This window comes from Pseudochaenichthys georgianus, chromosome 3, assembly GCF_902827115.2.
Source record: "Pseudochaenichthys georgianus chromosome 3, fPseGeo1.2, whole genome shotgun sequence".
NCBI classification, from domain to species: domain Eukaryota; kingdom Metazoa; phylum Chordata; class Actinopteri; order Perciformes; family Channichthyidae; genus Pseudochaenichthys; species Pseudochaenichthys georgianus.
In genome coordinates, this window is record NC_047505.1 from 2,695,381 (window position 1) to 2,715,066 (window position 19,686).

Consider the following 19,686-nt stretch of genomic DNA (forward strand, 5'->3'; position numbering starts at 1 on the left):
TCTACAAAGTACTTCAGACTAGCTGCACCTTCACCAGCTACCCTGCAGTCTACAAAGTACTTCAGACTAGCTGCTCCTTCACCAGCTACCCTGCAGTCTCCAAAGTACTTCAGACTAGCTGCTCCTTCACCAGCTACCCTGCAGTATACAAAGTACTTCAGACTAGCTGCACCTTCACAAGCTACCCTGCAGTCTCCAAAGTACTTCAGACTAGCTGCTCCTTCACCAGCTACCCTGCAGTCTACAAAGTACTTCAGACTAGCTGCACCTCCACCAGCTACCCTGCAGTATACAAAGTACTTCAGACTAGCTGCACCTTCACCAGCTACCCTGCAGTCTACAAAGTCATTCAGACTAGCTGCACCTCCACCAGCTACCCTGCAGTCTACAAAGTACTTCAGACTAGCTGCACCTTCACCAGCTACCCTGCAGTCTACAAAGTACTTCAGACTAGCTGCACCTCCACCAGCTACCCTGCAGTCTGCAAAGTACTTCAGACTAGCTGCACCTCCACCAGCTACCCTGCAGTCTACAAAGTACTTCAGACTAGCTGCACCTCCACCAGCTACCCTGCAGTCTGCAAAGTACTTCAGACTAGCTGCACCTTCACCAGCTACCCTGCAGTCTACAAAGTACTTCAGACTAGCTGCACCTCCACCAGCTACCCTGCAGTCTACAAAGTACTTCAGACTAGCTGCACCTCCACCAGCTACCCTGCAGTCTACAAAGTACTTCAGACTAGCTGCACCTCCACCAGCTACCCTGCAGTCTACAAAGTACTTCAGACTAGCTGCACCTCCACCAGCTACCCTGCAGTCTACAAAGTACTTCAGACTAGCTGCACCTCCACCAGCTACCCTGCAGTCTACAAAGTACTTCAGACTAGCTGCACCTTCACCAGCTACCCTGCAGTCTACAAAGTACTTCAGACTAGCTGCACCTTCACCAGCTACCCTGCAGTATACAAAGTACTTCAGACTAGCTGCACCTTCACCAGCTACCCTGCAGTCTACAAAGTACTTCAGACTAGCTGCACCTTCACCAGCTACCCTGCAGTATACAAAGTACTTCAGACTAGCTGCACCTCCACCAGCTACCCTGCAGTCTACAAAGTACTTCAGACTAGCTGCACCTTCACCAGCTACCCTGCAGTCTACAAAGTACTTCAGACTAGCTGCACCTTCACCAGCTACCCTGCAGTATACAAAGTACTTCAGACTAGCTGCACCTTCACCAGCTACCCTGCAGTCTACAAAGTACTTCAGACTAGCTGCTCCTTCACCAGCTACCCTGCAGTCTACAAAGTACTTCAGACTAGCTGCTCCTTCACCAGCTACCCTGCAGTCTACAAAGTACTTCAGACTAGCTGCTCCTTCACCAGCTACCCTGCAGTCTACAAAGTACTTCAGACTAGCCGCACCTTCACCAGCTACCCTGCAGTCTACAAAGTACTTCAGACTAGCTGCTCCTCCACCAGCTACCCTGCAGTCTACAAAGTACTTCAGACTAGCTGCACCTTCACCAGCTACCCTGCAGTCTACAAAGTACTTCAGACTAGCTGCACCTTCACCAGCTACCCTGCAGTCTACAAAGTACTTCAGACTAGCTGCACCTCCACCAGCTACCCTGCAGTCTACAAAGTACTTCAGACTAGCTGCACCTTCACCAGCTACCCTGCAGTCTACAAAGTACTTCAGACTAGCTGCACCTTCACCAGCTACCCTGCAGTCTACAAAGTACTTCAGACTAGCTGCACCTCCACCAGCTACCCTGCAGTATACAAAGTACTTCAGACTAGCTGCACCTTCACCAGCTACCCTGCAGTCTACAAAGTCATTCAGACTAGCTGCACCTCCACCAGCTACCCTGCAGTCTACAAAGTACTTCAGACTAGCTGCACCTTCACCAGCTACCCTGCAGTCTACAAAGTACTTCAGACTAGCTGCACCTCCACCAGCTACCCTGCAGTCTGCAAAGTACTTCAGACTAGCTGCACCTCCACCAGCTACCCTGCAGTCTACAAAGTACTTCAGACTAGCTGCACCTCCACCAGCTACCCTGCAGTCTGCAAAGTACTTCAGACTAGCTGCACCTTCACCAGCTACCCTGCAGTCTACAAAGTACTTCAGACTAGCTGCACCTCCACCAGCTACCCTGCAGTCTACAAAGTACTTCAGACTAGCTGCACCTCCACCAGCTACCCTGCAGTCTACAAAGTACTTCAGACTAGCTGCACCTCCACCAGCTACCCTGCAGTCTACAAAGTACTTCAGACTAGCTGCACCTCCACCAGCTACCCTGCAGTCTACAAAGTACTTCAGACTAGCTGCACCTCCACCAGCTACCCTGCAGTCTACAAAGTACTTCAGACTAGCTGCACCTTCACCAGCTTTGAGAACACTTTCATGATCAATCATTATAAAACACATCATATATATTATTCTGAAATGGACCAATCAAACAACGACTACTTTTACTTCACTTTGCAGGACTTTTACTTGTAACAGAGTATTCCTCCTCTCTGGTACTTCTATTTTTCACAAAAGTAAAACTCTGCTGAATACCAATGTTGCTCTGTGTTTATAACACCTTTAAAAAAGGTGTTTTTCTTTCTTTTCCATGTTTTCTTTAAACTTATTTTGCCCCAAAGTGGAGAAAATTTGTATCCAGCTTTGAATCATCAGGCACATATGTGTACCTTCTTCTTCTCCTCCACTTCGTGTATCTTCTGCATCCTCCATTTGTCTATGGCCGCCTCCTTCTCAGTGGTGAGCTGCTCCCTCTCCCTCTCCTCCACCTGGAGCCGGCTCCTGGCTCTCAGGCGCCGGGCCCTCCTCTTAGCAACAAGGCACAGTTTAGATTTCCAGCTAGCTAAACCCTCACTGTCACTGAGGACTTCGAGACTGTCCTGTAGCTCTTTCTTCACATTTAAAGCCAATAAATACGAGTCCGTCCAAACACTCTCTTCCTCCACACGGTTCCTCAGGGTTTCGCAAGACAGTTCCAGCCGGGAGACGAGCTGAGCGGCCGCACACAGAGCCGCCTTCAGCCCTGGAGCTGGGGCACAGCTGCGGGGTGAAGGGTGCCGCTGGGTCCTGGACGTTCTCTCTTTTCCTTTTAAGAACCGTCCGAGCCACTGCTGGTCCTGCCTTCTCTGGAGGGCTGCTTCATCCTCAGGCTGTGTTGTTTCTCCCGAAGTCCTGTCATGGTCCTTACCCTGCGTAGGAAACCGAGCTGCCCTCTCAGAGAAACCCTCAAACCGCTGCTGTTTCTGACCTGAGTCGTGCCGGGCAGTCTGAGGAAAGGCTCCATACTGCTGGGTACCGGTGAATGGTTGAAAGCTTGAGGCTTCCCTGCTGCTGTATGTGTTCACCGGGGCGTTGGGGTAGTGTACGGGGGGTGGACAACCGAAAGGAGGCGGGGGGATGGAGGGGTTGAACCCATAAGGAAGAGGCATGCGAGGCCCCCCGAAACCCACTCCTCCTTCGGGAGACGGCGGGGGGAATTCGCACCTATAGCCGTACGGGTTACCGTCATACCCAGGTCCCGGTGGCCACAGTGGAGCAGTGCGGTCCGGCTGTGTCTGTTGATGAGTCGCGCTGCACGGCGGATGTATGTTAAAGCTGGCGGTGTACGGTGCTTCCAGATAGCCGGCATTATAGGCAGGAGGCTGCGGTGTTTCTGATGAAGCGTGGTGATATATGTTGTCCATGCCGTGAACAATAGTACATTAAATGTATGTTATCTACAGAAATAAACCGTTACACATTCATCTCAACTCTTCACAGGAGCCATGTTTAGGTGACGTCGTCGGTCATTATTCCTGTTTCCGGCAGCTTTAAATCTGTTTTATGTTACAGCGCTACTCTGGCTAAAGTGAGTACTGCCAAGTGCCAACAACGACTCACAATGACTGAAGAATACATGTCATTTGGATGTTCTACTAACTACTACTACGCCTATATAAAACATACTACAGTACATAATTACAGTTAACCATTGCTTGAATACATTCAATTGACTTTATTTCCAAAGGATAATTTAGTATTATTCATCCTTTCCAAGAAGTCCAGTGGGGCCTATTTAAATCACATAAAACTAGATAGACAACATAGACACAAACCTATTTACGTTTCTACCTTAAACATGACCCTTCAACTTTTGTTGCTGTTTAATTTGTGATCTTTGATCACACAACGGTTGATTTTTTTTTTCCCGAAAAGTGCTTATTATGACGGTTTGTTTCATGGACTTTCAGTACTTCAGTAATGTTTGCAGCTCTGCAGTTGTGTTTGCTGAAGAGCATTTAAACATATTTGTTAGGGTTTTCACAGGCTACTATAACGAAAAAACATCAATATTTTAGATCAAATAAAGTATATATAATCTTAATTGTAATTCAATAATATATAGTCTTTATATATTAAATAATGATAATGTAAATGTTTACATTTCTTTATTCTTTTATTACTTTTACAATAGTTTGCTTTAATATGCAGTATATTTTTGTAATATTGTTGTGGTGTTTTTACACAGTACAGTAGATCGAAATAAATCAACTTATCAGGGGCGGATCTAGACACATATTCATGGGGTGGCAAGAGGGTGGCAGGAGAATTTCAGGGGTGGCATCCCCTGGCAGAAGTATATGCTGATTTAATCGCAGTCATATCAATCAATGTTAACTTGGAAAGCCACAATATTGATATTTTAACTCAATAACATTTGGTGACATTATTGTGGCACATCAGTAAATCCTTAAATATAAATATATAAGGTGGCAGACATAATTTAATGAATTTTAACTTAACAATAACTGAATAAGTTTGTCTCACACTTAGACCAGCAGGGAAACCAAATCTATGCAGACTGCTGCAATAAGTACATTAATTAACTGTCTCGTCGATGTTTGTCTAAATTAATATGATACTATTAACAATCATATTATTCCTATCAGCTGTCAATCACTGTTATGATTCACATATTCAGTGTTATTATTAAATACATTTTTTGGAGGAGTTAATGATGAATGTTCCTCAAGATGCTTGCTCACCCTCCTTCAAATTTGAAAGACAAGTAATTACTATCGTAAATTAAAAGAATCAAAGGAGCAATTTAGCGCCCCACAACTTCATTGCAAACAGTTACAACCTTGACTTTACATCAGAAAGAACAAACATTAAAGAAGTGACTAACTGCATCAGTTAGGGTTACAAAACGTGTATTCAGCTAAAACATATACATCGCTGCAGTTATGATCCAGTGGAAAGTCCTTACCTACTGGCCTAGTTAAATCAAAGTGGTTACTTTTTTTTGGCTGGGCAGTGAAGTTTTACACACCGTCTTATTTGACTTTCTCAGGACTTGAACGTTTTTTGGGGGCACAACCCCACAAAGAATTTTTTTTTTATGTTACAGTTTATTATTCTCATCGATTCATCCATGAGCAGAGCATCAAGTTGGCATGCCTATTACAGCTGAATGCAGCGATTACCATCTTGATCAGCAAAACGCCTCACAAACTTATTAAGATTTAAAGCTATGGTGCGTTTTGATTAGAGAGTATTTGTGTTGGGTAATCTCTGGTAGGGCTAACCCATACAGTGGTGGGGCTAAAGTCAGTATTTGCAATGTAATTACATACACGCTCCCCTTGACAGTGAAACGCCACGCGTGAGGTTTAGATTATTTCCCTGTCTCAATCCAAATTGAACTTTATGAAATAAAAAGGCACATTGTCTTAAATAAAATTAAAATAAATAAAAAGGGCGACCTGGAGCAAATCCTGCAATTACCTCACAAGTGAAATAGTTGACATGCTGAAAACCCAACCCCGGCAGGTGGTCTGGGGGGATTCTCCCCCAGGAGATTTTTTGAAATACTAACATAAAATACACATTCTGGTACTCTCTTGAGAAGAAAAATAAATAAACTATTACTACACGCCATATTTAAAAAAATGAATGCCATTTTAGTTTTCTGTTGCTTTGTTCTGAAAGCTGAACCTGCTGCTCCTCACAGAGAGAAGAGGGAAGAGGCTGTGAATTACTTTGTGGATAAGGGAGGATAGCCCCCATTGTTCTGTGTGTCAAAATGAAAGACAGCCCACACATCAATCATCAAACCGTGGGGTCTTATTTCATTACGTGTTGATTTCTATCAACACGTAATGTTGTATCGACGTATATAGAGATGTACTACAGCAAAAGTATTCTCCGTCGGGACTTCCTGCAACAACACCACGCCGTTATCTTGATTCTGATTGGCCAGAAGACATTATCAAAGATGTTCTATTGAGAAGACGTACGTTTTCAAAACCGTTTTTAGTCTTCGGTATTTCCAGACAAGTGACTGCTGAAATCAATGTTACTAACTGCTGTCTGTGCAATTAACTCCGCGCGAGTTGGCGGGCTTTATTTTGCTTACTTTAACATCATTTTTCATGGTGGGGCTAAGCCATTTCTTGGTATGGCTGTAGCCTACCCCAGTATACCCTGGCGCCGCCACTGAACATAATAATAAAACAATTAAAATGTTGTATTCAGCCCTGATTTAAACAGCGGGCCCACATCCTGGATGGGGTCCGCCCATGACGCCGGATCTGCGTGCGGAGTGGGGTCTGCTACAAAACGCTAGTTCCTGTCAGAGCCATTTAATAGAAGAGTTACGACATCTCCGTTCACTCCAATGGACCACTTTTTTACAGCAATGGCGGATCGTGGAGCCTCTCAATCGTTCCCCGGAAATTAGCGCCAAGGCTGGCAGAGCTGTGGAGTTGCAGCATAATACACCGTTCGTGACGGACTTTTAAAGGTAAGAAGAAGTTTAAAGATGTATATTGCGGATATTATCAGTACATCTGATTCAAATGAACATGTGTATTAAAGGATATCAGTGGATTATCCCTAAATTAGTAGATTTAGGGAACGTTTACAGATAACAGATTAAGCTAGCATACCGAAGCAAGTTAGCAACACACGTTGAACAGCCTTTTAATTGTAAATTCCGTTCTCTCTATGTCATTTCGTCCAACATGTTGAATTAGAGAAGAGGGGCTTCTAAACGGGATTGTATGCGGGGGTGGAGGGAGTTAAATATTAGATAAATATAACTTTGGTGCGTGTAAGAGTGAGTGTTTTTAGCAGAGCCATATTGTGTCCTTGTGATTCTGTTGATTATTACCTGTCTGTATAATGTTGCAGCTCAGCTGATTCTGGACTGATGGCAAAGGGAGAGGGACTTAAGTGAGAGTGAAAACACAAGGTAAGTTTAATACTACTGTTTTATATAAGTAAACACGTTATCTCCCCAAGGCAATAGGTGTGCTATATAGGTGTGTATAACCCTTTCTCCTGTATGTTACTCCCTCTTTCAGCACAAGAACCAGAGGGGGGTTCAATGGAGCCTGAATACCTGCACTGAGACCCTCACCCGGCACCCTGAGTCTCAACTCTGTGTTTTTCAAGCCTTTCCCTGTTTTTTAGTATTAAACAAAACATTAAGCTTTCCCAATGGTGTGGTTTTCGTTTTGTGAAAAAGTGCAAATGCAGTGTTTGTATATAAATCACATATTTTGTTGCTGTTGGTCGTGAAATTGCTCCTGCTGACTTGAGCCAGCCATTTTTTCCTCCGCTCTGTGTCAGTGGGGAAGCCGTACATTCGTACTCCTTTCTCTGAGCGAGTTGAGCATCCCCAGGCAGCACATCAAACCATGGTGGCTACTAGGAGGCAGCACAGCAAACCATGGTGGCGACGAGGAGGCAGCACAGCAAACCATGACAACACGGAGGAAAAGGCACCGACAAACTGCATGATATGCTCTTCTATGTTTATTGAATTCCATGTATTTGCAATGGATGTTCCTAAAGCAACACATTTAACATCATTATTATCATCATCATCATCATATCCTGTCGGTCTCCTGTCCTTTCTGAAAGCCATAAAGACGACATTAGTCATTTAGATAACTTGTGTCCTCAGTTACCAGGGGATTACTGAAACTACCATGAATTTAAGAAAATGGTAGAAATGAATCCAATCTGAATTTTAAAGCATTACTTTAGATCCCCTCCCTCTAAATGTATCAAACATTAGAAAGTGAAGCTCCTGACTACCATACAAGTTTAAGAAGATAATATTGGTTTGAAAGAATTCAAAGCTATAAATAAACAGCAACAGGCTCTTTAACAAGGCACTGTTAGTAACATGTAAACTAGTTGTTCACACTAATCCTAATATTATCACTTAATATTAGCAAATTCGATTTTATTTTTGAAAACATATTGATGTAAATACATACACATATCGATTTGTTGTATAAATATTGCAAATCAAAACCTTTATTCACTAATAATTAACAAAAATCGTAGTTCTATCTCCTGTTATCAATGCATTCACATTGCCCGCCATGAACTTCCGGGGAACGATCCTCGCCTACATGAACCACGTGACGATAACCGTTTTTGGACTTCCGGTGTCGTAACTCTTCTATTAAATAGCTCTGGTTCCTGTCAACACTGTGGCCAGATGGGCTAACGCCTCTGTGTTCTGAATGTTCTAAAACGTCTCTGGATAACGTTAGCCTGGGAAAGCGGAGTCATATGAGCAGGCACGCCAGGCAGCCAGGCAGACTTGTGTTGTCGGTAGGCGGTGGCAGAGGCTTTGCGGAAGTGTATGAAAGCGGAGTCATGTGACTAGCGACTCGAGCACCGGACAAAAAATGCTACCTAGATATGGATAACATTCCTGGGACACGGTGATTAACAACCACAACGAAAACGGTAACCTAATCCAAAAATCCTATTTAGACACAGGCAATAACGTTATATCCGGTCATTGAACTATCACCGTAACGAGTGCTTCATCCTTAACACTAACAGTTAGCTGTTAAGCTAATATAACAGTCAGGTGTTTAATAGATGTTGAGGTTTTAAGCTAGCTGTTTATAATTCCTGACTGTTTGTCTCTGAATGTGTCCTCAGATGGAGGAGATTAAAGTGTCCCCTGACTATAACTGGTTCAGAAGCACAGTGCCCCTGAAAAGAGTAAGTACCTGATGTGTGATGGTGGTCCATAACCACTGGCCCAGTGCTTAGTGCAGGACCGAGGCACACCGTCACGTGATGCATAGACATATGGACAGGAACAGAAATACAACAGTATGCATTTCGAATGAAACTAGGCATGATGTGTTATACTCGGGATCTCTCTGTGATAACAAGCTGAGCTACTTATCAAACATGTGTTTGCTCAGAGCTGGTCCTCATTGTCCTGCAGAAAGAGGATGTGTGCATGTGTGCCTGATTACACTGTCGGTCCCAGGAGAGTTGAGTTCAGTGTTGCGCCATCTGACCGGCAGGAAGTAGTCCAAACAGAGCTTCAACCGCACCAACTTGACATTTTACCTCCATAGCATTTGTCCTGCGGCGCTGTGAAGGATTAACAACATTATAAAGTGTTGCTTCTTTAAAAACACGGCTACTGGTATAAACATTTAATAAGAAAAATAGTTCTCCTACCGGGCCCTGCTGTAGGCCCTTGAGCAAGACACCAGTCCCCCACACTGCTCCTCTGGGGCTGTAAAGTAGTCAGCCAGTCGGTAGCTGCCCACTGCTCCTCATACCAGGATTGGCTAATAGCAGAGTCTAAACTGAACTGTGTGAGAGGTATTCCATCAGTGTGTCCCCGTGGCCTGGTTTAAACACCGTGTGTGAATAAAAGCTAAGCGTTTGTTTAGTTTTCATAAAGTACTATCTATTTTCCTCACCTTGTGTTTGTGTTGCCACCAGATCATTGTGGATGATGATGACAGTAAGGTGTGGTCGCTGTATGACGCCGGCCCCAAGAGCATCAGGTGTCCCATCATCCTGCTGCCCCCCGTCAGCGGGACAGCCGAGGTGTTCTTCCAGCAGGTGCTGGCTCTGACCGGGTGGGGCTACAGGGTCATCTCGGTGAGCGCCACTCAAAACTCATCTTCCAATGACACAGCTTCATTAGACGCACGCTGATTTCCCTTCTTCTCCATTCCTCTCCCAATGTTGTCCTGTCCATCCATTGGATGAGGATTGTCCATCTTAAGTTTCTCCGAGCTTAATGGGGCAGAGATGCCAACAATTCTGAAGATGAAAAGAGTTGATGCATGTTGTGTTGATAGAGTGGTGCCGCGACGAGTTGGAAAACCTGGAAATTAGTCGGCATTATTTCACTTCTGATTCCCTTGTCTTCGGAATGTTTTTTGAAGGTGTGTTTGGTTTGATGCCTGAACCAATATCTGTGGTTAGCACAAGCTTTAAAGATCTTTACATGTGGTTCTTCAACAGAACATTTGTCAGATAATACCCCACTGTCAAACCTCTGAACTTGAGTGTCTAAAGGAGACTACTAAACGTCATGACAGTGAACATAATCCGCCTTTGGCTTAGCGCTGGGGATTTCTGCCAAAGCTTCTGCAATATTCCAAACTCCAATTGAACATCCCGTTGCTTTCTGTTGGCCTACACATCCCCACTGCCCCACATCCCCACTGCCCCACATCCCCACTGCCCCACATCCCCACTGCCCCACATCCCCACTGCCCCACATCCCCACTGCCCCACATCCCCACTGCCCCACATCCCCACTGCCCCACATCCCCACATCCCCACTGCCCCACATCCCCACTGCCCCACTGCCCCACATCCCCACATCCCCACTGCCCCACTGCCCCACATCCCCACTGCCCCACATCCCCACATCCCCACTGCCCCACTGCCCCACATCCCCACTGCCCCACATCCCCACTGCCCCACATCCCCACTGCCCCACTGCCCCACATCCCCACTGCCCCACATCCCCACTGCCCCACATCCCCACTGCCCCACATCCCCACTGCCCCACATCCCCACTGCCCCACATCCCCACTGCCCCACATCCCCACTGCCCCACATCCCCACTGCCCCACCCTATAAACACATTGGACAGACGTGTTGATATGTTGTGTGTGCTTCCAGCTGCAGTATCCTGTGTACTGGGATCTCATGGAGTTCTGTGACGGCTTCCGGAAGCTTCTCGATCACCTGCAGTTAGATAAAGTAAGTCTGTTTTCGTTCACAGCTGAGCGTTATTATTTTCTTTACCCATGATTGTTCGTGTGTGTGATCGAGCACACTCACACCAGGACAGCAGGAGGGACTCACTGAAAGGGGCCACACTGCTCTGAGGGGTCTTTGGTTGCCCGCGGCTTACCGGCCAATACAAACCATTGCAACAGGATTGTGCTTTGGATAGTTGCTGACTGTACATAATCTCCGTGTGTTAACTTCACAAGGAGGCTAGGGTTCAGTATGCTGACCCTGAGCAGTCGCTGTTAATAAGAAGCATAAAGGCTTTAGACGTTCAACCAGGGTTTCCGCTAGGATTTTTTCTCGCCGGTCAAATGTCCGGGCAGATTTTATTTTACCGGACTAATTTGAAACTTACCGTGTGTCATATTTCAATAATAATAATAGTTGTGTAGCAGAGTTTCCGTTAGCAGGTAATTACCGGACTATGAGCAGATATGCTTCAGTTTAAAACTCAGTTCACGGGGCTTATTTTTATATTGCTTCAGTTTATAATCGTAACAGATCGAACAATTCAGATTCATTTTTCAATAAATGATTCCACAAACAACAAACAACATAATTATTACATTCAAACAAACTACTTGTAGTAGATAACGTACATTATTCAGAAGTTTACATCAACTTTGAATAATAACACGGGAGAAACGGATCCTCTCTCCCCCTCCCTCTCTCTCTCTCTCCCTCTCCCTCTCTCCCTCCCTCTCTCCTGACAGCCCGTCAGTTTCTCATGCAGCTCCTGCAGCTCGCTAAACAGAGGGCGGGGCTTCAGGTGATCATGCAGAGCTGCGTGTCTCGGTCAGACTCAGCAGCTGATCTGATCTCTCTCTCGTCCGGTTACACTTCACTCGCGTTTACGTCCATATCGATCAGATCCAGCTCTCCTGATCGGCCTTTATAGAGAGCACCGATCAAACTATTAAGAGTGAATATCGGCCGATAATGACCGGCGGCCGATCGATCGGAGCCTCCCTAATTATTACCAGACATTTTGACCGGCAGGTTTTGAATTTACCGTTTTTTTATAAATGTTACCAGCTAAAAACCGGTAATTACCGGCTAACGGAAACCCTGGTTCACCGGTTCACCCCTGTCAACCAGGTGAACGCCGACTCACTTCCCAGCTTCAGGACTCGTGCGGGCAGCGCTCTGTAGGACTGTGAATAGCGCAGGTTAGTCTAACGATGTCCCCTGACTCCGCAGGTCCACCTGTTCGGAGCGTCCCTGGGGGGGTTCTTGGCTCAGAAGTTTGCAGAGTGCACACACAAGTCTCCCAGAGTGCACTCTCTCATCCTGTGCAACTCATTCAGCGACACCTCCATCTTTAACCAGATGTGGACGGCAAACAGGTGCGTTAGGGATCCATCACACGCCTGCCTCTCCGTGTTCCAGCTCGTATTAACGTCTGCATGTCCCTCCAGCTTCTGGCTGATGCCAGCCTTCTTGTTGAAGAAGATTGTTCTGGGGAACTTTGCTAAAGGACCCGTGGACCCCAAAATGGCAGATGCGATTGACTTCATGGTGGACCGGGTAAGAGGACATGGACGTGTGTGTGTAGACCAGGGATGGCCAACTTTGAGGGCCAACATGTTTCTCCTCACTACCACTTTGTGACCGTGCACTTCCACAACATTTGAATAGCCAACTTTAGATAATTTAATGAAGAGAACTAAATATATACTGGCAATAAACGTTTATTGTAGCGAACACCTACACTGAGTTTAACTACTAATATTCATACTCTTCCCTCACATTCCATTCCATAAAGCGTGAACCATGCTGGATCAGTCAGCTGTGCATCCTGATGGGATGCGTGTGGCCTCTCCTGCTGCTGCTGCTGCTGCTGCTGCACAGACTGAATGTAATAGAACATGTGTACACCCGACTTGCATGACATGGAACAGTGTCAGTCTGGTTCTCTGCCTTCACCTGACGGGCTTCATTGCAGAGACGTTGCTCTCCCAGATGTGAGTGCTGCCAAACAGGCTGCCGGCCATTGAGAGCGCAAAACCCCTGAGGAGTGGAAAGCCGGACTCGGGTCTCCAAAAAGAAACCCCCTCTCCTGGCGCTTTGCTCGAAGGGGTCCGACTGTTGTTCGCACATTTAAGCTGTTTAGTAACAAATGTCTCCAGTAGGGCCGGGATCATTTCGTGTAACCGCATCTTCAGGTGATTGAGATGCGAGGCAATGTCCGCAAGGAAAGCCATGTGGAGAAGAACATCTGAGTTCCTGAGTTCAGTACGCACTTGTGTCACATGGGATGGTGTCCTCCAAGAGCATGGGGACTTCAGCACGGAGCGCAAAACACCTCTCCAAGCATTCTCCACGGCTCGTCCCCCTCACCTCTGCGTGCTCTGTAAATCACCGTGCTTCACTTCATCCACAAAGGATACACACTTCCTGTGATTGAGAGACCGGTTCCCTCCTCCAATGAGATTAGTAGTCTTGGTAACGAGATCCATGACATGGCTGAAGTTCATTGATCTGGCACACGGAGCCTCCTGCCATATCAAAATGAAATTGGATTTAGCTTTATTTTTTTTACGAAGAATACCCACATTCAAAACCATTAGAATAGCTAACATAACGTTACCCACGATGCAGTGTGGTATTGGAGAGTCAAAGCCTCTCTGGCGGAGGAGGCCGGCAAATCCAGTGCGCTTTCCTTGCATTGCTCCACCATCTGTGACAACAGCTGAGAGCTTGTCAAAGCCTCCGTGCACTTACAACATTTTCAACAGCGGCGAAAAGATCTTGTCCTTTGGTAGCATGCAAATAAAGCAGTTTCAAGAACTCCTCGTGCACTTCAAAGGAACTGTTAATGGCCCGTGTGGAGGTGAGAAGCTGGCTCACATCGGTGCTCTCACCCAACGCTCAGGAAGCGCATGCAGTCATGCATGACTTGTTTTACCTTTTGTTCGACATGTCAAACATTCTATATATTAATGTGTGTTCACACAGAGTGAGGGCGGTGGCCATCCCTGGTGTGGACTGAGAGGACACATGCAACCAGCTAGCCAGACCAGCTGATCTGGCCTGTGTGTGTGAAATATAGCCCATAGCAGCGGCGTTTCCCTAGAAAGGGCTCTTTGTCTCCACGTGACTTGAAACCTCTTTCAAGATCATGTGACATTTTAATAGCTGCACGCATAAAATGTTTTGGTGAAAAACTGAGCAGATGTTTATCTCTGGGCGAGGACAGCCCTGCACCGAAAGGTTCTCATGATTTATATTCAGCAAAGGCTGATATTCAGGGAATCTAGGAAAGATATCTGCCGGCTGTGATTGGTTAATCCTCGTCACGTGACAACAGTGTGCACGGCGACCATTGTGTCCCTGTGAAGTGTGTAACGTCTCTCTCTGTGTGTGTGTGTGTGTGTGTGTGTGTGTGTGTGTGTGTGTGTGTGTGTTCTAGTTGGAGAGTCTGAACCAAAGTGAGTTAGCATCGCGGCTAACACTCAACTGTCAGAACTCGTATGTGGAGCCGCACAAAATCAAAGAGGTCGCCGTGACCATCATAGATGTAAGTTTTGAACGCGTCTCACTCTCACTCTGTCCATTCGTGCATATTCCTACTGCAATAACCGACACGCGTGTCTCTGCATGTGGAGGTGTTTGATCAGAGCGCTCTGTCCCTGGAAGCCAAGGAGGAGATGTATAAGCTGTACCCTGGTGCGAGGAGAGCTCACCTGAAAACAGGAGGCAACTTCCCCTACCTGTGCAGGAGCGCCGAGGTCAACCTCTACATACAGGTACGCTCTCTCTCTCGTCCTGCGCCCCCCTGCCGGGGTCTCGCACCACACTGACCGGCTCGCTGCACATTGGCCTGCTTACTACACAAATCATGATCATATTGCTTCCCCGAAGACAGTCCACTGTGCATCAACGGTTAGGCAACGTGACTTAAAATGACGGCAGCACTGATCAAGTTTGTCTTTTCCATGAACCAGTCTTTAAACACTGCCGAGCCCATACCGTGTTCCTCTCATGCGGCTTTCACACCAGCGCTTTTCAGTTTCTAGCTCCGAGCGGGAGCTTTTCTGGTTCAGCTCCAGTTTCCCTTTCCAGCTCCCGCTCTGTGCACACCGCCCACTGGCGCCCCAGAGCTGCCCTTGCTGCGTCATGACGTCACCGTTTACATCGCTGATTTGCCCCCAACGGCAGCCATTACGGCAGCTCACAACAACAACAACAACAACAACTGCGTCGGGTCGATGATCGTGTTGCTTTTAATCACACGAAGCCAGAATAAATTGAATAACGACTTCTCCAACCTTATACTTTGCTCCAGAGTGCCGTGGTTCATTGTTATTAATGTGTTTCTGCAGCATTTACCGACCGCTGCAGTGCTGCTCTTCCACAGAGTGTATTCTCCCGTTAGCTCCCGTTAGCTCACACTGCAGCGGCCGCTCCAAGTATTCACTGTCCGACTCACACAAGCAGCTGATGCATATCCCCAGTCCCCCTTAGCCTAAGTGAATGTGTGTCAGTCTGAATTGACACTGTTTGGTATCATAACGCTGTTATGAAAGTTTCTCTGGTATCAAACGGGTGATGTTGGCATAGCAACCGAAGCTAAACTGACTACTTGCATCCGATAGCTGCAATAATACAAAACAACACGTCTGCCTCTCTCCACGATGATCGATAACAGTGAACGGATGGTCAAAGTAAGGCACAAATAAACAGAACCACACGAAGCCTGGTTAGTGCTGCCTGACTTTATAAAGTGTGTTTATAGGCACTACTGCTTGTAGGCAGGCATGACAGTCGACCCATGGGAGGTGGGTTTAGTTTCCTGCACGCCTCGACGTGAGAGAGACGTAAGCGACGCCACCTCTTAGCTCCAAAGCTCTTGCCTCTGGACCGACAATTTTTTGGAGCTGGAAATGAAGCGGATTCCGGAGCTAAGAGCCGGCGCAGCTCCGGTGTGAACTGGAAAACCCGGCGCTTTTCAGCTCCAGCTCCGAGCCGGAGCTGAAAAGGCGCTGGTGTGAAAGGGGCTTTAGTGTTTACTTCCTGTCTGTCTCCTTCTGCTGTTCCTATTAGTGTTTACTTCCTGTCTGTCTCCTTCTGCTGTTCCTATTAGTGTTTACTTCCTGTCTGTCTCCTTCTGCTGTTCCTATTAGTGTTTACTTCCTGTCTGTCTCCTTCTGCTGTTCCTATTAGTGTTTACTTCCTGTCTGTCTCCTTCTGCTGTTCCTATTAGTGTTTACTTCCTGTCTGTCTCCTTCTGCTGTTCCTATTAGTGTTTACTTCCTGTCTGTCTCCTTCTGCTGTTCCTATTAGTGTTTACTTCCTGTCTGTCTCCTTCTGCTGTTCCTATTAGTGTTTACTTCCTGTCTGTCTCCTTCTGCTGTTCCTATTAGTGTTTACTTCCTGTCTGTATCCTTCTGCTGTTCCTATTAGTGTTTACTTCCTGTCTGTCTCCTTCTGCTGTTCCTATTAGTGTTTACTTCCTGTCTGTCTCCTTCTGCTGTTCCTATTAGTGTTTACTTCCTGTCTGTATCCTTCTGCTGTTCCTATTAGTGTTTACTTCCTGTCTGTCTCCTTCTGCTGTTCCTATTAGTGTTTACTTCCTGTCTGTCTCCTTCTGCTGTTCCTATTAGTGTTTACTTCCTGTCTGTCTCCTTCTGCTGTTCCTATTAGTGTTTACTTCCTGTCTGTATCCTTCTGCTGTTCCTATTAGTGTTTACTTCCTGTCTGTCTCCTTCTGCTGTTCCTATTAGTGTTTACTTCCTGTCTGTATCCTTCTGCTGTTCCTATTAGTGTTTACTTCCTGTCTGTCTCCTTCTGCTGTTCCTATTAGTGTTTACTTCCTGTCTGTCTCCTTCTGCTGTTCCTATTAGTGTTTACTTCCTGTCTGTCTCCTTCTGCTGTTCCTATTAGTGTTTACTTCCTGTCTGTCTCCTTCTGCTGTTCCTATTAGTGTTTACTTCCTGTCTGTCTCCTTCTGCTGTTCCTATTAGTGTTTACTTCCTGTCTGTCTTCTCTTGGTTTCTCTGTCCTCCAGCTCCAGCGTCCTTAGCAATGGTCTGCTATAGATAAATAGCACACTGCTGAAAGTCCAAATCGACCTATCAGAATCTAGTAATAATCTAAGGTGGTGGTGTGCAGTCCTCGGGTGGACTGACTGATATGTTTGGTCGCATGATCGGATGGTGGTGATCCAATCATAGGAGTCATAGGTTACAACCCCCCCCTGCAGACACAGTGGTGGTCTGCTGTGCCGTTTGGATTGAGTTGTCTTTAGTTTATTTTGTATGTCGCTGCTTGTTTGTTTGCACAGATCCACTTGCGTCAGTTTCACGGGACGAGGTACGCCGCCATCAGTCCGTCTATGGTGAGCGCAGAGGAGCTGCAGGTGCAGGAGAGCCAGCTCTCTCAGCATGAGGACGACGACCAATCAGAGGATTCCTGCCTGCAAGCTGACCAATGAGAGGAAAGGATGTTCCCTCTCCATCCTTTCATAGGACGTACTCCACTTTTCTATGGAGCGAGTCAACTGAGAATATTTTTATTCAACAGATGCAGCAATATTTTGATAATGAATTGTATATAAATGATACTCTGCCGCTTTGCTTTAAAAACCTACAACACTTTGCCTTACGTGGAATGGAAATGATAATCGTTGCACTCATAAACTGTCTGAACTGTTAATGTCTGTGTGAAATGAGTAGTGGGTACCAGAGGTGGACAGCGCGCTGATGGACTGAGTTTCCTCGTTGTTCAACTGCCAAATCTTCAGCCACTGAAACATGAAGGTCACTGGATGATTTTGAAATGTGAAGCTTCGGAAAGATGCACGGTGTTTATTCAAATCTGAACTACAGACATGTTACACTGTCTCTGCTACTGAACTCTTGGAAAATAAATAAAATGATGTGCTGTGCATTCTATAAGAGATCATGTACACATTCTTCACACCATCAAACATGTTCTCTCCTTTCGAATGGAGTGGATGTTCATTCGATCGTGGAAGAATTTCAGAATGTGCTGTAAACGTCCCTCCAGTGTAGCTGTCCAGCGTCTGCTCAGCCCTGCACACACTTCATTCTGACGCTTTAGTTTACCTTTAAGTAATAAAATATGATCATGTCATGTGACGAAGAACCATCCACACACAGTGTGCTAAACATATATACAGGGACGTGCACAGACATTTGGAGGGGCTATTGCTCTAAACTGGAAAAAGCCCCCCCCCCCCCCCCGAAAAAAAACACAAGACCTTTTGAAAATTCTAACTTGTTTTTATTGTAAAAGGTGCATAAAATAAAAACAACACTTTCATTGCAAGTGTACGGAGCCCCTAAAGGGACATGGAAAAGAAAAAATAAAGTCAGGATAACGGATTCGTTTCTCGTACGCACGAGAAACGAATCCGTTATCCTGACTTTATTTTTTTTTGAGAAAGTTACCGATGCACCAAGGAGGAAGTGGAACACGAGACAACCATTTCATTGCAGACTTTTATGTTTACGTGGGGAAATGACAGTGCATACATTATTTGAGATATATTTTGAAGTCAGACTTAATTGTATGGACATTCCGGCCAGGGGTGTGGAGCTATTGGTTTAAGCACCGGATTGGCAAAAAACAGGAGAGTCTGTAAACCAGTCTGCTTTGATCTATGAATTAATGTCTGTGACTCTCAGAGTACCTGCTGCCCGCAGCTGTCCCACACACACACACACAGAGCCAGTGGCGGACTGGCCATCGGGACGTTCGGGACGAATCCCATTGGGCCGGTACCGAAGTGGGCCGCCCGTTGACAGTTTACGTGGGCTGGGCTGGGTGCGAGTCCCGGGCTGATTTGTAGTCCCAGTCCGCCCATCATGTATAGCTGTTCAATGAAGGTAAACACAGTGTAGGCGGTGCGTAAAAGCTCTTTGAGCGCTGGTGCTGCTCTTCTCTGAGTTACACGTCCCGCTGCCTCCTGGAGTGACCACACACCTCTGGCCGAAATGTCCTTAAAGTGAAGTCTAAGTACGATATATATCTCAAATAATGTATGCACTGTCATTTCCCCACATAAACATAACAGTCTGCAATTAAATGGTTGTCTTCTGTGCGCTTCACTTCCTCCTTGGCGCACCGGTAACTTTCTCAAAAAAAAAAGTGCGAGATGATTCTGGTGACCATGAGAAACTTTCTCGTGCGCACGAGTTAGTATCTCGTGCGCACGAGATACTAACTCCTTATCCTGACTTTTTTTTTTCTCCCTCTGTTTTTTTTTTTTTTTTTTTTTTCTTCATGTCCCTTTTGGGGCTCCGTACAAGTGACACTCAGTTGACTTTTATGTCCAACTGCTACATTTGTTATTCAGGCACATTTTTAGTTAATAGAAAACAAAAAAAACTCATGCTCTGTCCAAAGGGTCAGGTGAAATACATTTTGCGCTGCCAACACTCACGCATTGAGCGTGAGAGTCACGCAATTAACCCATATCTCGCGCACTCACGCCACACATGCCTTTCCTCACGCCAAGTTGTCGTCCAAAATAAATGTATATAAAAATAAAGTGAAGGAACAGCAAACCGAGTGGTCTACGAAATGAGACGGTCTTCTGGCTTAGTTCGGTAAAGTT

The 19,686-nt window shown here is 46.0% G+C and overlaps 2 protein-coding genes and 1 long non-coding RNA gene across 3 annotated transcripts; 2 read left to right on the plus strand and 1 right to left on the minus strand.

The window, feature by feature from the left end:
* Positions 1-2,558: 2,558 nt before the first annotated feature.
* LOC117465617 (programmed cell death protein 7-like) lies at positions 2,559-3,807 on the minus strand. Its single transcript, XM_034108546.2, has one exon. The coding sequence runs from the start codon at positions 3,710-3,712 to the stop codon at positions 2,681-2,683; it is 1,032 nt and encodes a 343-aa protein (XP_033964437.1). The 5' UTR covers positions 3,713-3,807; the 3' UTR covers positions 2,559-2,680.
* Positions 3,808-6,688: 2,881 nt separating this feature from the next.
* Positions 6,689-7,434, plus strand: LOC139432971 (uncharacterized). The gene is made up of 3 exons (XR_011642539.1): positions 6,689-6,813; positions 7,203-7,263; positions 7,376-7,434. It is a non-coding gene; the product is annotated as an uncharacterized lncRNA (long non-coding RNA).
* Positions 7,435-8,455: 1,021 nt separating this feature from the next.
* spg21 (SPG21 abhydrolase domain containing, maspardin) lies at positions 8,456-18,001 on the plus strand. The gene is made up of 9 exons (XM_034110912.2): positions 8,456-8,780; positions 8,982-9,044; positions 9,789-9,950; positions 10,989-11,069; positions 12,303-12,448; positions 12,521-12,629; positions 14,515-14,622; positions 14,711-14,851; positions 17,389-18,001. Exons 2-9 carry the CDS (start codon positions 8,982-8,984, stop codon positions 17,536-17,538), a joined length of 960 nt encoding a protein of 319 aa, XP_033966803.1. The 5' UTR covers positions 8,456-8,780; the 3' UTR covers positions 17,539-18,001.
* Positions 18,002-19,686: the final 1,685 nt, after the last annotated feature.

Coding starts and splice junctions, on each gene's coding strand:
- LOC117465617 (XM_034108546.2), bottom strand. CDS start 3,712: ATGGACAACATATATCACCACGCTTCATCAGAAACACCGCAGCCTCCT.
- spg21 (XM_034110912.2), top strand. CDS start 8,982: ATGGAGGAGATTAAAGTGTCCCCTGACTATAACTGGTTCAGAAGCACA. Junction 9,951..10,988: donor GGGGCTACAGGGTCATCTCG/GTGAGCGCCACT, acceptor GTGTGCTTCCAG/CTGCAGTATCCTGTGTACTG. Junction 14,852..17,388: donor AGGTCAACCTCTACATACAG/GTACGCTCTCTC, acceptor TTGTTTGCACAG/ATCCACTTGCGTCAGTTTCA.